General features: G+C 42.8%; 1 protein-coding gene across 1 annotated transcript in view; it reads left to right on the top strand.

Moving 5' to 3' along the window:
* Positions 1-17,388, top strand: part of LOC131188965 (cGMP-dependent protein kinase 2-like) — a 42,441-nt gene that overhangs the window by 20,185 nt on the left and 4,868 nt on the right. Inside the window, exons 13-16 of the mRNA XM_058164675.1 lie at positions 5,701-5,830; positions 11,301-11,443; positions 15,179-15,268; positions 16,264-16,405. Coding sequence (XP_058020658.1) covers positions 5,701-5,830; positions 11,301-11,443; positions 15,179-15,268; positions 16,264-16,405 — 505 coding nt within the window. The remainder of the gene's footprint in view (positions 1-5,700; positions 5,831-11,300; positions 11,444-15,178; positions 15,269-16,263; positions 16,406-17,388) is intronic.

Genomic DNA, 17,388 nt, shown 5'->3' on the forward strand with positions numbered 1-17,388 from the left:
GACTCTCGATTGAGGGAGGCTTGTTCCGCTGAACCAGGATGAATCTGTTTTATGGCGGGGGAATCATTTTCCTTTCAGGCTGCATTTCAGTTATGTTATCCATGGTAGATGAGACTGTAGGAAACGGTGGATTCAAATCCGTGGTAAAATTCAGCTGGTTTTATCCGGCTCGGGAGAACCAGTAGCGCCGGTGGGAGGAGGCTCCGCCCACCGGCCCGGATGTCATCACCTCCTGTTTTTGACTCTCTGCGCATGTGCAGAAGGCTGTGCACATGGGTGGAGGAGGTGCACACGCTCACATTTGCAAACCGGTAGCGAAGGTAAGTGGATTTCACCCCTGATTCAAACTGATGTTCTGCAAAGGACATTTGCAACTACTGTTGCTACATGAAATAGCTAAAGACCATATACTGTATGGTTCTAAGATTGCTGGTAGCCCACCCTGGTCTACCTAATCCACCACCTTTTTTCAAAAAGGAGTCACCCAGATGGTTCTGGCATGCTACCTAAAAGCGAAGGTTTTATTTTGCAATAGGTTCTCCGTGGTCCACCATACCATTCATTTTTCCATCTCCAGTTGAGGTTCCAGAAGGATGATAACCATGGATGAGAGATTCCTGACTTAAGCAATCAGAGCAGTTGCGAGGTTTTATGTACTTGTCCTGCTGTTAAAATGATATTTCAGCTTACATTATTCAGATGGCTGTCTAATATTATTCTTCACTTCGAGAACTCTTGTGGGTTGAAAAGCTGACAATAATGGATAAATCAAAGTACAGCATCTAACTAGCAGGTATTTCAGAAATGACAAAGGCACATTAGCAATGACTATTTTCCCCTCGTGCATTGAATAAGGTAGGAGGAGCTGATGGCTCCAAAAACTTGAGATAGATTGTCTGTGCTGCTGAGAATAATCTTCTGATGGTAAGACTGAAAAAGGAAACTTAAATCCATAGAGGTCACAGTCACAGTGGGGTTTCTCTATGCTTACAGAAGGTCAGGAAGCTTGCACTCTCAGGGAAGCATCACAAAATTAGGAAAAGCATGTATTGAAAATGAGCAGCTTATTCAGAATTCTGGCAAAAGAGTGTGTGGGGTGTAAAAACTTTCCTAAACCTAAATTCAGGGGTGAAATGTAAAATTTGTTACTACCGGTTCTGTGGGCGTGGCTTGGTGGGGGTGTTAATGTGACTGGATAAGCATGGCCAACTTTTTTTTTAACTTTTAAAAGCATTTTTTTCTGCTGAAGTGGTTGTAGAAAAAAATCTTTTAAAAGGCTCCTCTGACGATCCCAGCTGAATTGCCTGATCATCAGAGGCTTTTTTTTCTTTTAAAGGCAAAAAAAATGCTTTTAAAAGAAAAGAAAAGCCTCTGACGATCAGGCAACTCAACTGGGATCGTCAGAGGAGCCTTTTTAAAGCATTTTTTCTGCAACCTCTTTGGCCAAAGAGGTTTTAAAAGCCTCTGACAATCCCAGCTGAGCCGTGTGATCATCAGAGGCTTTTAAAAAAAAATTTAAAAACATTTTTTCGGCCGCAGAAAAAATGCTTTTAATAATAATAATAATAATAATAATAATAATATTTTAATTTGTATACCGCCCTTCTCCCGAAGGACTCAGGGCGGTGAACAGGCAGATAAAATATAAATACACACAATAATTTAAAAACAACCCTTAAAAAACTAATTGAAATGCCCAAAACGTTAAAAAACATACTCCCCTGTAAAATAACACAATTTTAAAAACCCATCCAATAAAAATAAAAATCAGGCTAGTCCAGCCATATGAAATAAATAAGTTTTAAGTTCATGCGAAAGGTCCTAAGGTCAGGTAATTGTCAAGTCCGAGGGAAGTTCGTTCCACAGGGTCGGAGCTCCCACAGAGAAGGCCCTCCCCTGGGGCCGCCAGTCGACACTGTTTGGCTGACGGCACCCTGAGGAGTCCTCTCTGTGGGAGCGCATCGGACGATGGGAGATAGAAGCCGGCAGTAGGCGGTCCCGTAGATAGCCCGGTCCTAAGCCATGGAGCGCTTTAAAGGTGGTAACCAATACCTTGAAGCGCACCCGAAAACAACAGGTAGCCAGTGCAGTCTGCGCAGGATAGGTGTTATGTGGGAGCCCGAGACGCCCTCAATAACCAGCGCAGCCGCGTTCTGAACTAGCTGAAGTCTCCGGTGCTCTTCAAGGGAGCCCCATGTAGAGAGCATTGCAGTAGTCCAGGCGAGAGGTAACAAGGGCATGAGTGACTGTGCATAAGGCATCCCGTCCAGGAAGGGCGCAACTGGCGGATCAGGCGAACCTGATAAAATGCTCTCCTGGAGACGGTCGCCAAATGGTCTTCAAAGGACAACCGCCATCCAGGAGCACGCCCAAGTTGCGTACCTTCTCCATCGGGCCAATGATTCACCTCGACAGACAGCCGCATCTGCAGCTGACTGTACCGAGGTGCCGCATCCACAGCCACTCCGCCTTGGAGGATTAAGTTTGAGCCTGTTCCTCCCCATCCAGACCCGCACGGCTTCCAGACACCGGGACAACACTTGACAGCTTCACTGGGGTGGCCGGGGTGGAAAAGTACAGCTGGGTGTCATCAGCGACAGTTGGTATCTCACCCCAAAGCCACTGATGATCTCACCCAGCGGCTTCATATAGATGTTGAACAGGAGGGTGAGAGAATCGACCCCGCGGCACCCCACATGAGGCACCTTGAGTCGATCTCTGCCCCCTGTCAACACCGTCTCGTCCGATCAGAGAGGTAGGAGGAGAACCACCGATAAACGGTGCCTCCCACTCCCAACCCTCCAACCGCGCAGCAGGATACCATGGTCGATGGTATCAAAAGCCGCTGAGAGGTCTAATAGGACCAGGGCAGAGGAATAACCCCTATCCCTGGCCCTCCAGAGATCATCCACCAGCGACCAAAGCTGTCTCCAGATTGTATCCGGGCCGGAAGCCGGACTGAACGGGTCTAGATAGACAGCTTCATCCAGGTACTGGGGTAGCTGACATGCCACCACACTCTCTACAACCTTCGCCGTAAAGCGAAGATTGGAGACTGGCCGGTAGTTCCCTAAAACAGCTGGGTCCAGGGAAGGCTTCTTGAGGAGGGGTCTCACCACAGCCTCTTTCAAGGCCGCGGGAAAGACCCCCTCCCGCAGAGAAGCATTTGTAATCCCCTGGAGCCAGCCTCGTGTCACCTCCTGAGTAGCCAGTACTAACCAGGAGGGGCACGGATCCAGTAAACATGTGGTGGCGTTCAGCCTACCCAGCAACCTGTCCATGTCCTCGGGAGTCACGGGATCAAAGTCATCCCAAACCACCTCAACAAGACGGGCCTCAGAACCCTCGCCTGGATCTACCCAATTTTGATCCAATCCGTCCCGAAGCTGAACGATTTTGTCGATAGATAACCGTTAAACTCCTCGGCACGCCTTGTAGGGGTCCTCCCGCCTCCTGTTGGAGGAGCGAGCGGTCACCCAAACAGGGCGGCCGGGCGGTTATCTGCCGACGCAATGAGGGAGGAAGCGTGGGGCAACCGCAGCCCTCATTGCCACTAGGTAGGTCCTACTATAGGACCTAACTAGTGTCCGGTCAGCCTCAGAGCGGCTGGATCTCCAGGCACTCTCTAGGCGTCTTCTCCGGCCTTAAAAGCAAAAAAGCTGGGCATGTGGGGTAGGGGGAGGGATTTTTGCTACCTGTTCTCCGAACCACCTGCCGCCATCGCTACCGGATCGGGTGATCCAATCGGAACCGGGAGCATTTCACCCCTGCCTAAATTGTGGCCTGGCTGGGTTTTAAGTACATCCTAGTCTATGATAAAATGGGGGTTGGGTAGTTTGTAAATCAGCATGCTTTAGGGCCCGATTATTTTCTTAGCATGTTTGTATCTCGTCAATCTCAATAAGATTTAGGTTTAGTATACTGTGGATTCATGTCCTGAGTAGGTATGGAAACTTGTCTTGATCCTATAGCCAAGGAGGGAAATATATCCCTTTTCTCCTCATTAGACTATTTTTTAAATTTGCTCTGATCATGGACCACACAATTAAATAATCCCTGTGTTTTTGTGTTTAAGAACATAGGTGTTCACATTCATATTGTTTTGGCAAATGGGATGATTATGATTGGGTTGAGTTGGGTTATGTATGCCTTCCTATTATCTCAATTTTTAAAGGTTTTTTTTTATATGACATTTTGCATTAAAAAGTTCAATCCCAAATTAAGGCTTTATTTATCAATTCAGCAAATGGGTGCCACAGGCTAAAAGAACAGAATGTGTAACACAGCCTTACTGATCCAAAATGTTAGAAATCCCTCAGTGCTATTGAAAGTCATTCTCCAACTCTATGAAATCCAATTGTTTCGGTATTCATCGTAACAGTGCCTATTTGCACTCTTTCTGGCTGCCTGCCAGAGATCTCACATCCACTTAGCATTACACATGCAGACTGACAGCTGTTAACCGAACTTGTTCATTATTATTGGATTTGTTGAATATTAATCTCACGGTGCTACTCGCATTATTGCTTGCAGTTTTTCAGTCTCTGATCCATCCACTGATTGCCAGGCACATGGGGGGACTAAATGTCAGCATGCAAAGGAAAGCAAGGGCTGAGACAATGAATTGTGCTCTGACCCACACATGTGAGGAGGCTGTAGTGGACCACACTTTGAGAGCCACTGCTGTGGAAAGTATTACCTTTTCAGCTGCTCTTTGCTTTGAGAAGGAAGGGTTGCGCTGCTATGATTTTTTTTGCTCCACGATACTTTTGTTCCTGGTAATGAAAAGCCATTCCCTTCCCCAAAGACTGCTATTTGCATTTTTACAACATTCACATTGAATACAAAGTCACATTTAGGTCAATCATATACACCTGCCCCTGTAGAAGAGGACGCAGCTGCCGAGATTCAGCTAATTTCTGGGAAGGAAAAATGAGGCTGCTGAGAGGAACAAGCAGTTGTTCAGGTTGGGGTTTTTTGTGTGTGTGTGTTGCTCTTATTTTGCTAGGCTGCTGCTTTGAGCAAGGTTAATCTCTGAGAATGGAGCTCATCAAGTGACCAATTAAAAACCCTGTTCCTAAGGAAGGCCTTCCTGCAGTTACATTCACACAAAATGTTGAACAAGGACAATTGGCAGTTTAGCAGCCACATTGACAAGCATGTTATCCTTGGTTAGGTTTATAGTGTCACGTGTGAAGCACGCCTATTTGATTCAAGGTACAACGCAGTCTTTGAAATGAGCAAATGGCTCTTTTTTAATTCAAGTAACAAATCTAATGAGCTGAAATATAATAGCTAAAAGTATTCTGATTTTGCAGATTTCCCGAGACAAAGCTGATTATTATGTTACTAACTTCAGTCCATATAGGCAATGAAGAAAAAAAAATGCATAGTACTGTAGACTTCATTAAGAAGAAAGTAAAGGACCAGGGGGATGTTCAAATAAATAGCCAGGTCTGGTCCCTCAGATTAAAGAAATTGTGTTTCTCTGCACCACACTGGGAATTTTTAATGTTGGACTGTTAGAGGAAGAAGATAATTTTTTCTGCCGGTTTCCTGGTCCATTTTGTAGCAGGCTGATTGTTTGCTGTCTGTGGAAGAAAGATTGATCACTAACTTTGGTCTTGGGAAAGCCTGAATCTTCATATTATTGATGGGCAACCTCTTTCTCTTCCCCTCCTTATTCTTTCTTCTTTCCAGGGGTTCCTTCCTAGAGGGCCCCCCAACTCCAGTGCGACTCCAGGATCTTCTGCCTGTTTTCTATGAGGATGGGGAGCAGAGAGGGAAGCCAGTGGTTTTGGGCACTGGTGGCTTTGGCACTGTTGAGCTGGTAAAGAATGGTTTGGGTGTGGGTGGATAGGTTAAAGCTGTATCTAGTTTGATTTATCTCACAGCTTAGGTGGCCTGACACCAGAAATCTGCTGTTAGGTTTACATTACAGCTTTCCTCCTGAAACTCAGGATTGTGTACATACTATTCCCACCTCCAGTTTTTCCAACAACAGGAAATTGGCAAAGTATGTTTTACCAATAAAGGAGACAATGGTTCAAGCTCAGGGCAGGGGTGGGCTTCAAAAATTTTAGCAAGGAGTTCTCTGCCTGGTTGCTGGGTGGGCGTGGCCATGGTGGGTGTGGCCTAGTCAGCCTCCTGCACCATGGTGGAGGAGGCATTTTTGCCTTCCCTGGGTTCTGGAGGCTTTCCTTGACCCTCTGGGAGGGCGAAAACAGCCTCCCCAGGCTCCGGAGGCAACTTGAAGATGCGTCTTAGCTAGAGTTTCTCCTGAACCCCTGCGAACCCCCAGCAGCCCACCCCTGGCTCCGGGTTGAAATGAGAGGCCGTTGGTGTTCTCTGAGCTTGGTTGTTTTCTTGCAGTTGATTCATTACCCATACTAGGTAACACCATCCATGCTCTGATGATAGCACTGACAATGTTATGTAATTTGGGTAATAAAACATCTGCAAGGAAACAGCCAAACTCAGAGAGCACCAAGGACCCATCAAAATATGTTTTGCTGAGAAAGAATAACTGGTCCAAGGGGACCCAGTGGTTGAGGAAGAACCTGAGTTTGGATCTCTCTAGTTCTGGTCCAACTGCATTATTGTTACATCATTTTAGGTTGTTCCCAACTATCTCCAGTTGTGCCTCAATTTACCATAAAATAGCATTGTAGAAATCTATATGTTTTAACCAGGAATACTGTGTGAAGTTCTGGTGTCCATAGTTGAAAGGGAACAGAGTACCCTGTTTCCCCAAAAATAAGACAGCCCCTGATAATAAGCCCAATCGGGCTTTTGAGTGCATGTGCTGAAATAAGCCTCTCCCCAAAATAAGCCCACCCCGAAAATATTTAAATGCAGAGCTGGAAATCAGGTACGACAGCAAGAGGAGCCCCATCTTGCTTCACACGCCGCAAAATAATAAGACCTCCCCGAAAAAAATATAAGACAGGGTCTTATTTTCGGGAAAACATGGTAGAGGTGGAAAAAGTGCAGGACTACAAAAAAAATTCCTTGAAACTTGCCTCATGAGAACAGGCTAAAATATTTAGAACTACATAGCTTAGAAGGAAAAGGCAATAAGATACAATCAAGGTGTATAAAATCTGGAGAAATTTGTTAAAGAAGAGTCTCTCGATGTATTAGGATCAAAGATTATCCGATGAATAATTGGAAGTAGCTTTAGAACAGGCGAAAAGATATTTCTTCACACATTGCATAAATGACTATTTGAATTCATTACCCAAGATTGTGGTGATGGCCACTACTTTAAAAGCTTTAAAAGAAGATTAGATAAACTCCCAGGGACAAGCATTTCAAGAGCTATTCATTTTTAAAGGTTTTGTATGAGGTACAGCATTCCTCCAAATGCCATTTGCAAGAATTATGAGGACTCCAAAGGCATTTGGCTGAAAAAAAAATTGAATTAAGATAAGTCTTGGTTGGGTTCAACCAAGTGTTAGAAAAGGTTTGAAGGAAACTATAAATTCAGTGAAAAAAAATACCTTCAGTGTGACAGCTGAGGGTTAATGGAAAACCTGTTTTCAAAAACTTAACAAACTCAACATTAATGAAGTTTAATAAGCTGTTCATGGCAACATTATGTCTTAAATTGACCTGTTAAGTGTACTGTATGAATAGAACTACCCACCCCCAAGCTACCCCGCCTCACAAACTTCATTCAGCTATATTCTCATATATAGAACTATTGCAAATAAGAGTGTTCGTTGCATAAGAGCCTGCAGTCTAAAGAACATTTGATAGAGGTGCCCTCAAGAGCAATTGGAGAGAAGGCGGCTCTTGGAACATTTTGGATCTGCTAGTTAGGCTTTGCTCATCTCACTCCTACTGGTCTATGCCTAGTGAGAAATCAAATAGGTTCCTAACCAACCTAAAAGGTTGCCCAAAAGATAGAAGAGGGAACTAGAGGGACAGCCATACTGGACTTAATTCTTATGAACGGAGAAGAAGTGATAGAAGAAGTTGAAACTGCAGGAACCTGAGGTGAGAGCGACCATGTCATACTAGAATTCAACATAACACAAACACAAGCAATAGAACATAATGACACCAGAGTCTTAGATTTTAAAAGAGCTGATTTTAATAAACTCAGAACTTAGAAAAGATTCCTTGAATGAAAATCCTAAAGGGGAAAACAACTCAAGAATCTTGGGAAACTCTGAAAAATACAATCATAAAAGCCCATACCAGCACAATACCATTGAGAAAGAAAAGAAACCAGCATGGCTGTACAAAGATATCTCTGACAAATTGAAAGACAAAAAGGACAAGTACAAAAAATGGAAAGAGGGACACACAACTAAGGCAGAATATCAGCAAATAGCCAGAATCTGCAAAGACGAAGTCAGGAAAGCAAAGGCTCAGAATGAACAAAGACTTGCAACAAAAGTCAAAGATAATAAAAAAAGTTTCTTCCAACATACAAATAACAAAAAAAAAATCAAGGAAACAGTCGGTCCACTAAAGAGAGAAGACAGCAAGGAAGAAACAGGCAACGAAGAGAGAGCAGAGCTGCTTAACTCATTCTTTGAATCGTCCTCACACGAAAATAAACTATAACCTGATCTACCAAGAACATAACTGTAAAAAACAGATTAGAGATAAAAGTTAAAATAAGCAAAAAAAATAGTAAGAGAACACTTGTCTGATCTTGATGAACACAGATCACCAGGACCTGATGGATTACAGCCCAGAGTTCTAAAGGAGCTGGCAGAGGTCATCTCAGAACCACTGCACTACATCTTTAAAAAATCCTGAAGCACCAGGGAACTACCAGAGGACTGGAAAAGCGCTGATGTGGTTCCCATCTTCAAAAAAAGGGGGAAAAACTGACTCAGGAAATTACAGACCAGTCAGCCTAAGATCAATACCTGGGAAGATACTGGAAAAGATAATTAAAAAATAGATCTGCCAAACAAGTAAAGTAACAACTAGCAGTCAGCATGGATTTGTTAAAAACAGATCATGCCAAACCAATCTTATTTCATTCTTCAACATAGAATAGAATAGAATAGAATAGAATAGAATAGAATAGAATTTTTCATTGGCAATAGTGACTTAATTAGTAGACCAGCAAAATACTGTGGACATAATACACTTAGACTTCAGCAAGGCATTCAACAAAGTAGATCACAGCCTACTTCTTGGTAAGCTAGAAAAAAGTGGGATAGATAGATTCATCACTACCAGATGAATTCGCAAATGGCTGACAAACCGTACTCAATGAGTAGTCTTTAATGGATCTAAATCTACATGGAGAGAAGTAAGCAGTAGGGTGCCACAAGGTTCCGTCTTAGGCCCAGTACTTTTCAATATTTTCATAAATGACTTAGATGAGGGAATAGAAGGGGAACATACCAAATTTGCAGATGATAATAAGCTGGCAGGAATAGCTAGAACCCTAGAAGATAGGCTCAAGATCCAGATGGATCTTGACAGACTTGAACACTGGGCCCTATCTAACAAAATGAAATTCAGCGTCAAGAAAAATAAAGTCCTACACTTAGGTAAGAAAAACCAAAAGTACACATATCGACTGGGTGAAACCAGGCTTAATAGCAGTAACTGTGAGAGGGATCTTGGAGTCTTAGTGGACAACCAGTTAAATATAAGGGCCGTAATAGCTCAGGCTGGTAAGAAGCCTGTTATTAGAACACAGAGCCTGCAATTACTGCAGGTTCAAGCCCGGCCCGAGGTTGACTCAGCCTTCCATCCTTTATAAGGTAGGTAAAATGAGGACCCAGATTGTTGGGGGGGCAATAAGTTGACTTTGTAAATATACAAATAGAATGAGACTATTGCCTTATACATTGTAAGCCGCCCTGAGTCTTCGGAGAAGGGTGGGATATAAATGTAAATTAAAAAAAAAAATGAGCCAGCAGTGTGCAGCGGCAGCCAAAAGAGTCAACGCAATCCTAAATTGCATTAACAGAGGGATACAATCAAGATCAAGTGAGGTAGTAATACCACTCCATAAAGCCTTAGTAAGACCACACCTAGAGTACTGCATCCAGTTTTGGTTACCGCACTATAAAAAAGATGTTGAGACTCTAGAAAAAGGGCAGAGGAGAGCAACCAGGATGATTAGGGGACTGGAGACCAAACCATATGAAGAACGGTTACATGAACTGGGCATGGCTAGTCTAATGAAGAGAAGAACCAGGGGAGACATGATAGAAGTGTTCCAATACTTGAGGGGCTGCCACAGAGAGGAGGGGGTCAAGCTCTTTTCCAAAGCACCTGAAAGCCAGACAAAGAATAATGGATGGAAACTGACTAAGGAGAGATTCAACCTAGAAATGAGGAGGAACTTTCTGACAGTGAGAACAATCAACCAATGGAACAGTTTGCCTTTGGAAGTTGTGGGAGATTCTTCACCTGAGACATTCAAGAAGAGATTGGACTGCCATTTGTCAGAAATTGTGTAGGGTCTCTTGCTTGGGCAGGGGCTTGGGTGATGACCTACAAAGTCCCTTCCAACTCTGTTAATCTGTAATGCCAGGAGCTTACTGCCTGCTGGCCCTTTAAGGGATACCTTGAGGATCTGCTACTTCTGCAACCTTCCCATATCTGCAGCAAAATGAAGATGCTCTTTTAACAGTGGGGGATCAGCTTAATTGGGAGGAAGCTGGTAATGGAATAAGAAATATGTTCCTAATGGCTTTGGGGGATAGAGATTTGATGATCTGACTTTCATTACTGTCCTAGCTGGTTAACAAAATGAAGTAGCCTCATTGGTAGCAGGGGAATTTTTTTGAAGAAGCTAATTACATGAATTTCCCACCTTGCTGCCTAAGAGAGCTACCCTTCTGGGAATCTACCAATGATCTGGTCACATGAACACCTCTTTGCAAAAAAGGCAGCATAGTGCTATGATGAAGTTAAAAATCTAGCTTTATGCAAGTTTAAGCAGGAAGAAAAATGAGCTTGCGGTATAAGAAGTATTGGCACACCATGTTTAAATCTTGGGCTAGGTTCAAAATACAGCAGCTGTCATGAACTGAAGGGGGAAATATTAAGGCTGATATGATATTCTTATGTCATTGAAATGGTAAATGAAGGACGGTTAGTTTCCCCTTTACTGTCCAGGCAACTGCCAGCACTTTCCTTCCAAGAGGACAGATGGATAAAGCCTCTCAGTCCCGCCTCTGTTTCATCTTCCCAAGCTTAGATCTTCCACTTGCTCATTAAGAGGAGGCCATCAAAGGCATCTGGGTTTACAGGCACTTTGCTCTTTGGGTCATAGAAGTGAGAATTTCTGAGCTACCTTACTTCTTCTACAGGTCCGAAACACAGTGGAGGGCCAGGACTATTTCTTTGCCCTCAAGCGCCTGAGGAAGGACCATGTGGTGCAGAAGCGTCAGCAGGACCATGTTCTGATGGAGAAGAAAGTCCTGCAGCAAAGCCGCTGCCCCTTCATTGTCAGGTTGGAATTCCCATGCTGAGGGAGGGGAGGGAGGGAGGACTCTGGGTGGAGATGAACAGAGGGCTGGAATTGCGGAGATGACAGCAATCATGGCCCAAGTTTCAGTGGGCAGACTTCGGCTTTATAGCTGCCTTGATGAAGACTATCATAAATCTGGGTGATCACTAGGACTCCTTCCTGCTATTTAGAGGTTTGTCAAAAATGTTTGAGCCAAGGTATAGTAGCCCTAGCTGCTATGACCCCAAATGCTAATAGAATAGAATAGAATAGAATTTTTATTGGCCAAGTGTGATTGGACACACAAGGAATTTGTCTTGGTGCATATGCTCTCAGTGTACATAAAAGAAAAGATACGTTCATCAAGGTACTACCATTCTCAGTGATGCTAACTGGACAAAAGAATTGAAGATACTTAGCAAGGGCCCTGCAAAGATCTTGCCTAGTATGTAAAAAGCAAATATCACGCCTCTCTTTTGAAAAAAAATGCCCAAATCCATAGCTGGATAATATCTTTAGCAGAGCCAGCCACGCTGATGCAAATGAGTGGGCAAGGTGTCACCATTTCAAGAGAGTCCAAAGATGGGTGGTAAGAAAGAAGTGACAAAAGCTGAGCTAGGTATTTCAGACATGAGATTTGCAGCATAAAATCGGCCTCAGAATTAAGATTTTATTGGATATATTTTTAATAGTCTCATTAGACTACATGTAACATTTAAAGACGAGTAATGGTTGCTATATCAGCTCTGAAAGTACCCTTTCTGACTTATTTGATGTGATCTTTTTAATAGACTGCTTGGGTAAGCTTGTAAGAGTCTGAAAGAAAGCAGCTAAGAAGAAAGAGAATTAAGATAAAAATCAATTGATTTTGTAAAAAAGCCACCCCCTTGATTAATAAGACCCCAAAATTCCTATAGTGGTGAATGAGATACCAGGGAAACATCTAATGCAGTGTTTCTCAACCTTGACAATATTGAGATGTGTGGAATTCTACACCTAGAATTCCCAAACAGCATGCTGTGAAATTCTGGGAGCTGAAGTTCACACATCTTAAAGTTGCTAAGTTTAAAATGTTGAAAGACAAATCCTCTTGTTGGAGAAGATGGGACTTCTGTTAATGGTTGATCAACTGTGCCTTTTTCTTATTGTCTGTTACTATGTCCTTTTTTATTGAGCAGCTGGCATATGTTTTATTTTCCTTCTATTTTTAAATATTTAAGGAGATATTTGAATCATTCTTAGCGTCATCTACCAATCTCACCATTCCGAAGTTTAGCTTTCCTACAAATCTTCCTACAGTTCTAAACCCAGGCTAGCTGACTCTTATCTGCTGGCCTATGTGTCTTACTGCTTCAGTTTGTGTTCTTTTATTTTCAGAACTTCACTAAGGGGTTTTGTTTCCTGTCCTTAATTTTTTTTCTCAATAGCCTGCAGATGCACTTTAAGCCTCCCCATTTAGAGAACTTCCGTCCTTGAGGTCCTTTTTGTTAGCCCATTACTATTGTTTATCTTGCCACTGAACCCTATTCATCATTGCTCTGAGTATTTTAATGTTTCAAATATGTGTTCAATTGCATCCAGCTTCCATTTCCCTTAAAATCAAGCTCAAGCATGGCAAAATTAGTTTCCTCAAATGTTTCTGCTATTTTCCTCATTAATGAATGGCTTTCCCCAAAGGAAAGTTAAACTACAATCTACTTGTCCTTGAGTTCACATAGAACTCTTTTGTCTTACGTAGGACATTTTTCAAAATGATTGAGTAAACTCTCTGACCTTGCTACCGTCTTTTCAGGACATTGTCAAATGGTGGGAAACCATCCACCAACCATTCCAGAAATTGATTCAAATTGAATTGAAATGAATGGAGTTAGATGAATAGAGTTTTGAAGAAGCATTAAATAAGCACTTTCAATCCTGGAATCTCCATAAGCCCGGTGATCAACTTTTCAAACATGTGAATGTTGGGGCTATAAAAGAGCCAGATTTTCTTCTTTCAGAAGACCTCAAGCCTTTCACCTTTCTGCAGGGTTGGAGGAGGAAAAAAAAAAGGGTTGTGGAAGACCATACTAGAGAATTGAAGAGGAAGAAGACATGCTCATAACAGCCTAAACTTGCCAATAGATGCCAAGTTGATCCTGCCTCCTGTGAGACATTTGATTGGCCTCCAAAAGTATGCTTGGTTAAGTGTGTCCGATTTGATACCTTTTGAACAGGGGTGAAATCCAGCAGGTTCTGACAGGTTCTGGAGAACCTGTAGCGGAAATTTTGAGTAGTTTGGAGAACCGGCAAATACCACCTCTGGCTGGCCCCAGAATGGTGTGGGAATGGGGATTTTGCAATATCCTTCCCCCAGGAGTGGGGAAGGAATGGGGATTTTGCAGTATCCTTCCCCTGCCACACCCACAAAGTCACGCCCACCAAGCCACACCCACAGAACCAGTAGTAAAAAAATTTGAATTTCACCACTGATTTTGAAATTGTTACTGGTTACTGTTCATCTAACTGGAAAACACATGTTTTCACATGTACTCCACTCAGACACCCCTTTAAACCTACAATATCCTTTATAACTAAACATAGAATGTCATATTTATCTACCTTGCATTCAGTTTTGTTGCTTGTAAGATCATTTCAAATCCTAATTCATTCTTCAATACATCTCTCAGATTTGAGGGGCCCTTAGCGATCTCTGAGCTTGGTTGTTTTCTTGTTGATTTTTCATTTTACCCAAATTACCCAAACATCATCAGTGCTAATAAGGAGTGGGGTTTGAATTCTGGGAGTTGAAGTCCATACAGATCAAACATTGCCCAGGTTCTTCTATAACCAGGGGTGTTAGACTTGCGTTGTCATGACGTTGTCATGTGATGTATCATGACTTTTCCCCCCCTTTGCTAAATTGGGCATGGCCAGCGTGTGATGCATCCTTCCTGCAGGCCGTGAGTTTGACAGCCCTGTTCTATAATATTGACTGCCTATCCCAGCTTGATAAAAATAAAATAAAATAGTGGACTATGGGGAAAAAGCCCTCACAAACTGAAATTATTATGGCTGCAACTACCTTGGCGTTTGGAAGGCAATTTATTTTCACATGGCACTTAGCGTCCCATTGGATTTTTCATAAGTAGCTGAATTGAATTAACCCTGGGGTCCTGTAGAATGCTTAATGTATTATTTACGTTCCATATATTCCTTTACATTCACACAGTGGCCAAGAAACTCAGAACTTACCCTATTCAGCAAATGGGATGTTAATAGTGTTGTACTTGTGCATTTTGCTCTTTTTATTGCTTCAGCCTGGCTGGGGAAATTGAGGAGTTGAAGTCTACGCATCTTAAAGTTGCCAAGGTTGAGAAACACTGTGCTAGTCAAACGCCCAATTAAACAAAACACCATAGTCTGTTCCAGCTGTGAAGCTGGACAAATGCTTTTGCAAAGCAAAAGTAGCCTGAGGAGCATTCTCTACAGGAGCTGAAAAAGCAAAGTAGGGATTGTTTTTGATCATGCTCCAAGCTTTAAAATGACCTCCTCTAAAGTGCCTTTTCTGAGCTTGATGGCTTTAGTGAAGCGAGGCTATTGCGGGGAGAGTTATCCTGAAGCCTAATAAGGTAAAGGGGCTTTGAGGAAGAATGTGGATTGTCCTTTCCACTCATGATTGATCTAAAGTGCTTCAGTTCCCTTTGCTACCACTGGGACCAATCCTGTCCATCTCTCTTCATCCTCTTTTATCCTCCCTAGGCTGTTTTCAACCTTTCGAGATAGCCGCCATGTCTACCTGCTGCTGGAGTTCTGCCAAGGAGGCGAGCTATGGGCCAAGCTGCGTGAAGTGTATGAAGATGCAGCCATGGGACTTGGGCAGTGTGGGGCAGGATGGAAGGGTGGGGAAGAAAATGATCACCTGCATGTCTTTACCAGTTATTCCAGGGTCAAGGAGGTTGTGGGCCGTAAGAAACTGCTAATATGGAAGCTGCAAGTTTTGCTTCTTGGCCCACAGCATATACCTTCCACTTAGGGTATACACTTCTGGCCCAGTGCCAAGGAAGAGTCCCAAACAGCGCATTATCCTCTCTATACTGCCCTCAATTATCACCATCTAAGTTTGAGTGATTTCAAGCTTTCCATGTAGACATTGAATAAATTCACACAGCATACTCAACCTTAAAACTTGGCTAATAAAGCACAGTACCTGTACAATATGCTTAACCAAGTCAGATAAAGAACTAACATGTGACTCTTAGTGTGAACTTTGGTTAGATTTTTTTTAATGTCTTAGTTTGTGGGAACAACTGAAAATGTTGTAGGTATGCAGTCAATTGCTATCTCCCAGAAACATGTTACGCCCCTAAAGAAGAATTGTATCATGGTTTAATGTACCCACAAAACAACATTCCAAATTAATAGGAAGGTCCACACAATTTGCTTAATCATGAAAACTCAGTTCCACTTTAACTCGTCTAATCAGTGGGGTGAGCCCTGTCATAAATTGCTTGTGAGGGATGGGCAGTAGAGAAAAGATGGAGCTGATGAAGCGGCTTCCCACTCCATCCTGTTCATGAAGGAAGCTGCTCAAGCAGCAGCATCCCAGAAGGTACCTAGAGACTTTCCTGGCCCAAATTGGAGATAACATGGATTGAATATGGGATCATTTGTATTCAAATTGTGTTAACATCACCTGGATACTGAACTAATCCATTTTCTGGATTTGCACAAAATATGGAACCAAATGCAATCACTAGATCCAGGATCGTTCTGGGTTAAGTATATTGTATGAGAACAGCCAATAAATATAAATTCTACCACTTAAAGCTTTTTTTTATTTCCAGCCGCTGCTTCTCGGAACCCGTGGCCATCTTCTGTTCTGCTTGTGTGGTTGAGGCTCTGGACTACTTGCATGGACAGGGCATTGTGTATCGTGACCTGAAGCCTGAGAACCTCATGTTGGATGCCAAGGGCTACGTAAAACTGGTAACAGAGGTTGAAGAATAAAGCATTTTTCACACAGCGGCCCTAAGCTGCTTATCTGCCATGCTGAAAATAGCTGGAAATGACATTGCTGTCCAGATTTCAAGCTGTTCTTTGGCTATGGCAACAGTGCTGATCAGCTCAGGTGTCCTGTCCCAATGGTGATATTTGTGGATCCACCTGCTGCTTTACCCCTCCAACCTGCTCCTAGAAAACAAACACCAGTGACTTTTCTTTCCATGGCTCATGAGGATGTGAGCAGTGGTGGGGTTCAAGTAATTTAACAACTGGTTCTCTGCTCTTTGCCAAACTGTTCAGAAAGTTAACAACCGGTTCTCCCGAAGTGGTGCGACCTGGCTGAATCCCACCACTGGATGTGAAGGTTTCCATTGATAGACTATGGTATGAGGCCTCCTCTATTGCCATCCCCATATAAAATATCTCTGTTGAATGCTTTATCCATTCGATGTGTGTGGCTTTTTTCTCACTTGTTTTCCCTGGACCCTTTCCGAAAGTGGGTCTGCCTGAGAAGCAGAAAGTCGGATATAGCTGCACTGCAAATCCAGAAATGTAGTCTCAGGCTTCAGGGCACATACAGCCCAATCTCAGCCTAGAATGTAACTCCTAGTGACCGTCAAAAGTAATTCCCAATTTGTAATTTGCAATGTGACAGATGGAAAAACATTATTAAATACACACTTTGAAAACCATCAACTATTTTTAATTTTAATTACATCTAAGTGTCAATGAAATAAAATTAAATGAGGTTTTCATCATGATCCTATCAATTATATTTGGAGGTTCAGCTTCCAGTTCTGGGGGTGGTACAAATGTGCTATCAGGCTCCCTGGTGCATGTACTTTCCACAATAGTGAGGTCTAAACCTTCAGGAAAGCTCAATTATACATGGAGAAAATTGCTTTCTCTCTTGCTTTTCTTCACTGGTGCAATTAAGTGGGTTTTTTTAAAAATGTCAGAGTATCTCT

This window comes from Ahaetulla prasina, chromosome 1 (assembly GCF_028640845.1).
Source record: "Ahaetulla prasina isolate Xishuangbanna chromosome 1, ASM2864084v1, whole genome shotgun sequence".
Lineage (NCBI taxonomy): Eukaryota > Metazoa > Chordata > Lepidosauria > Squamata > Colubridae > Ahaetulla > Ahaetulla prasina.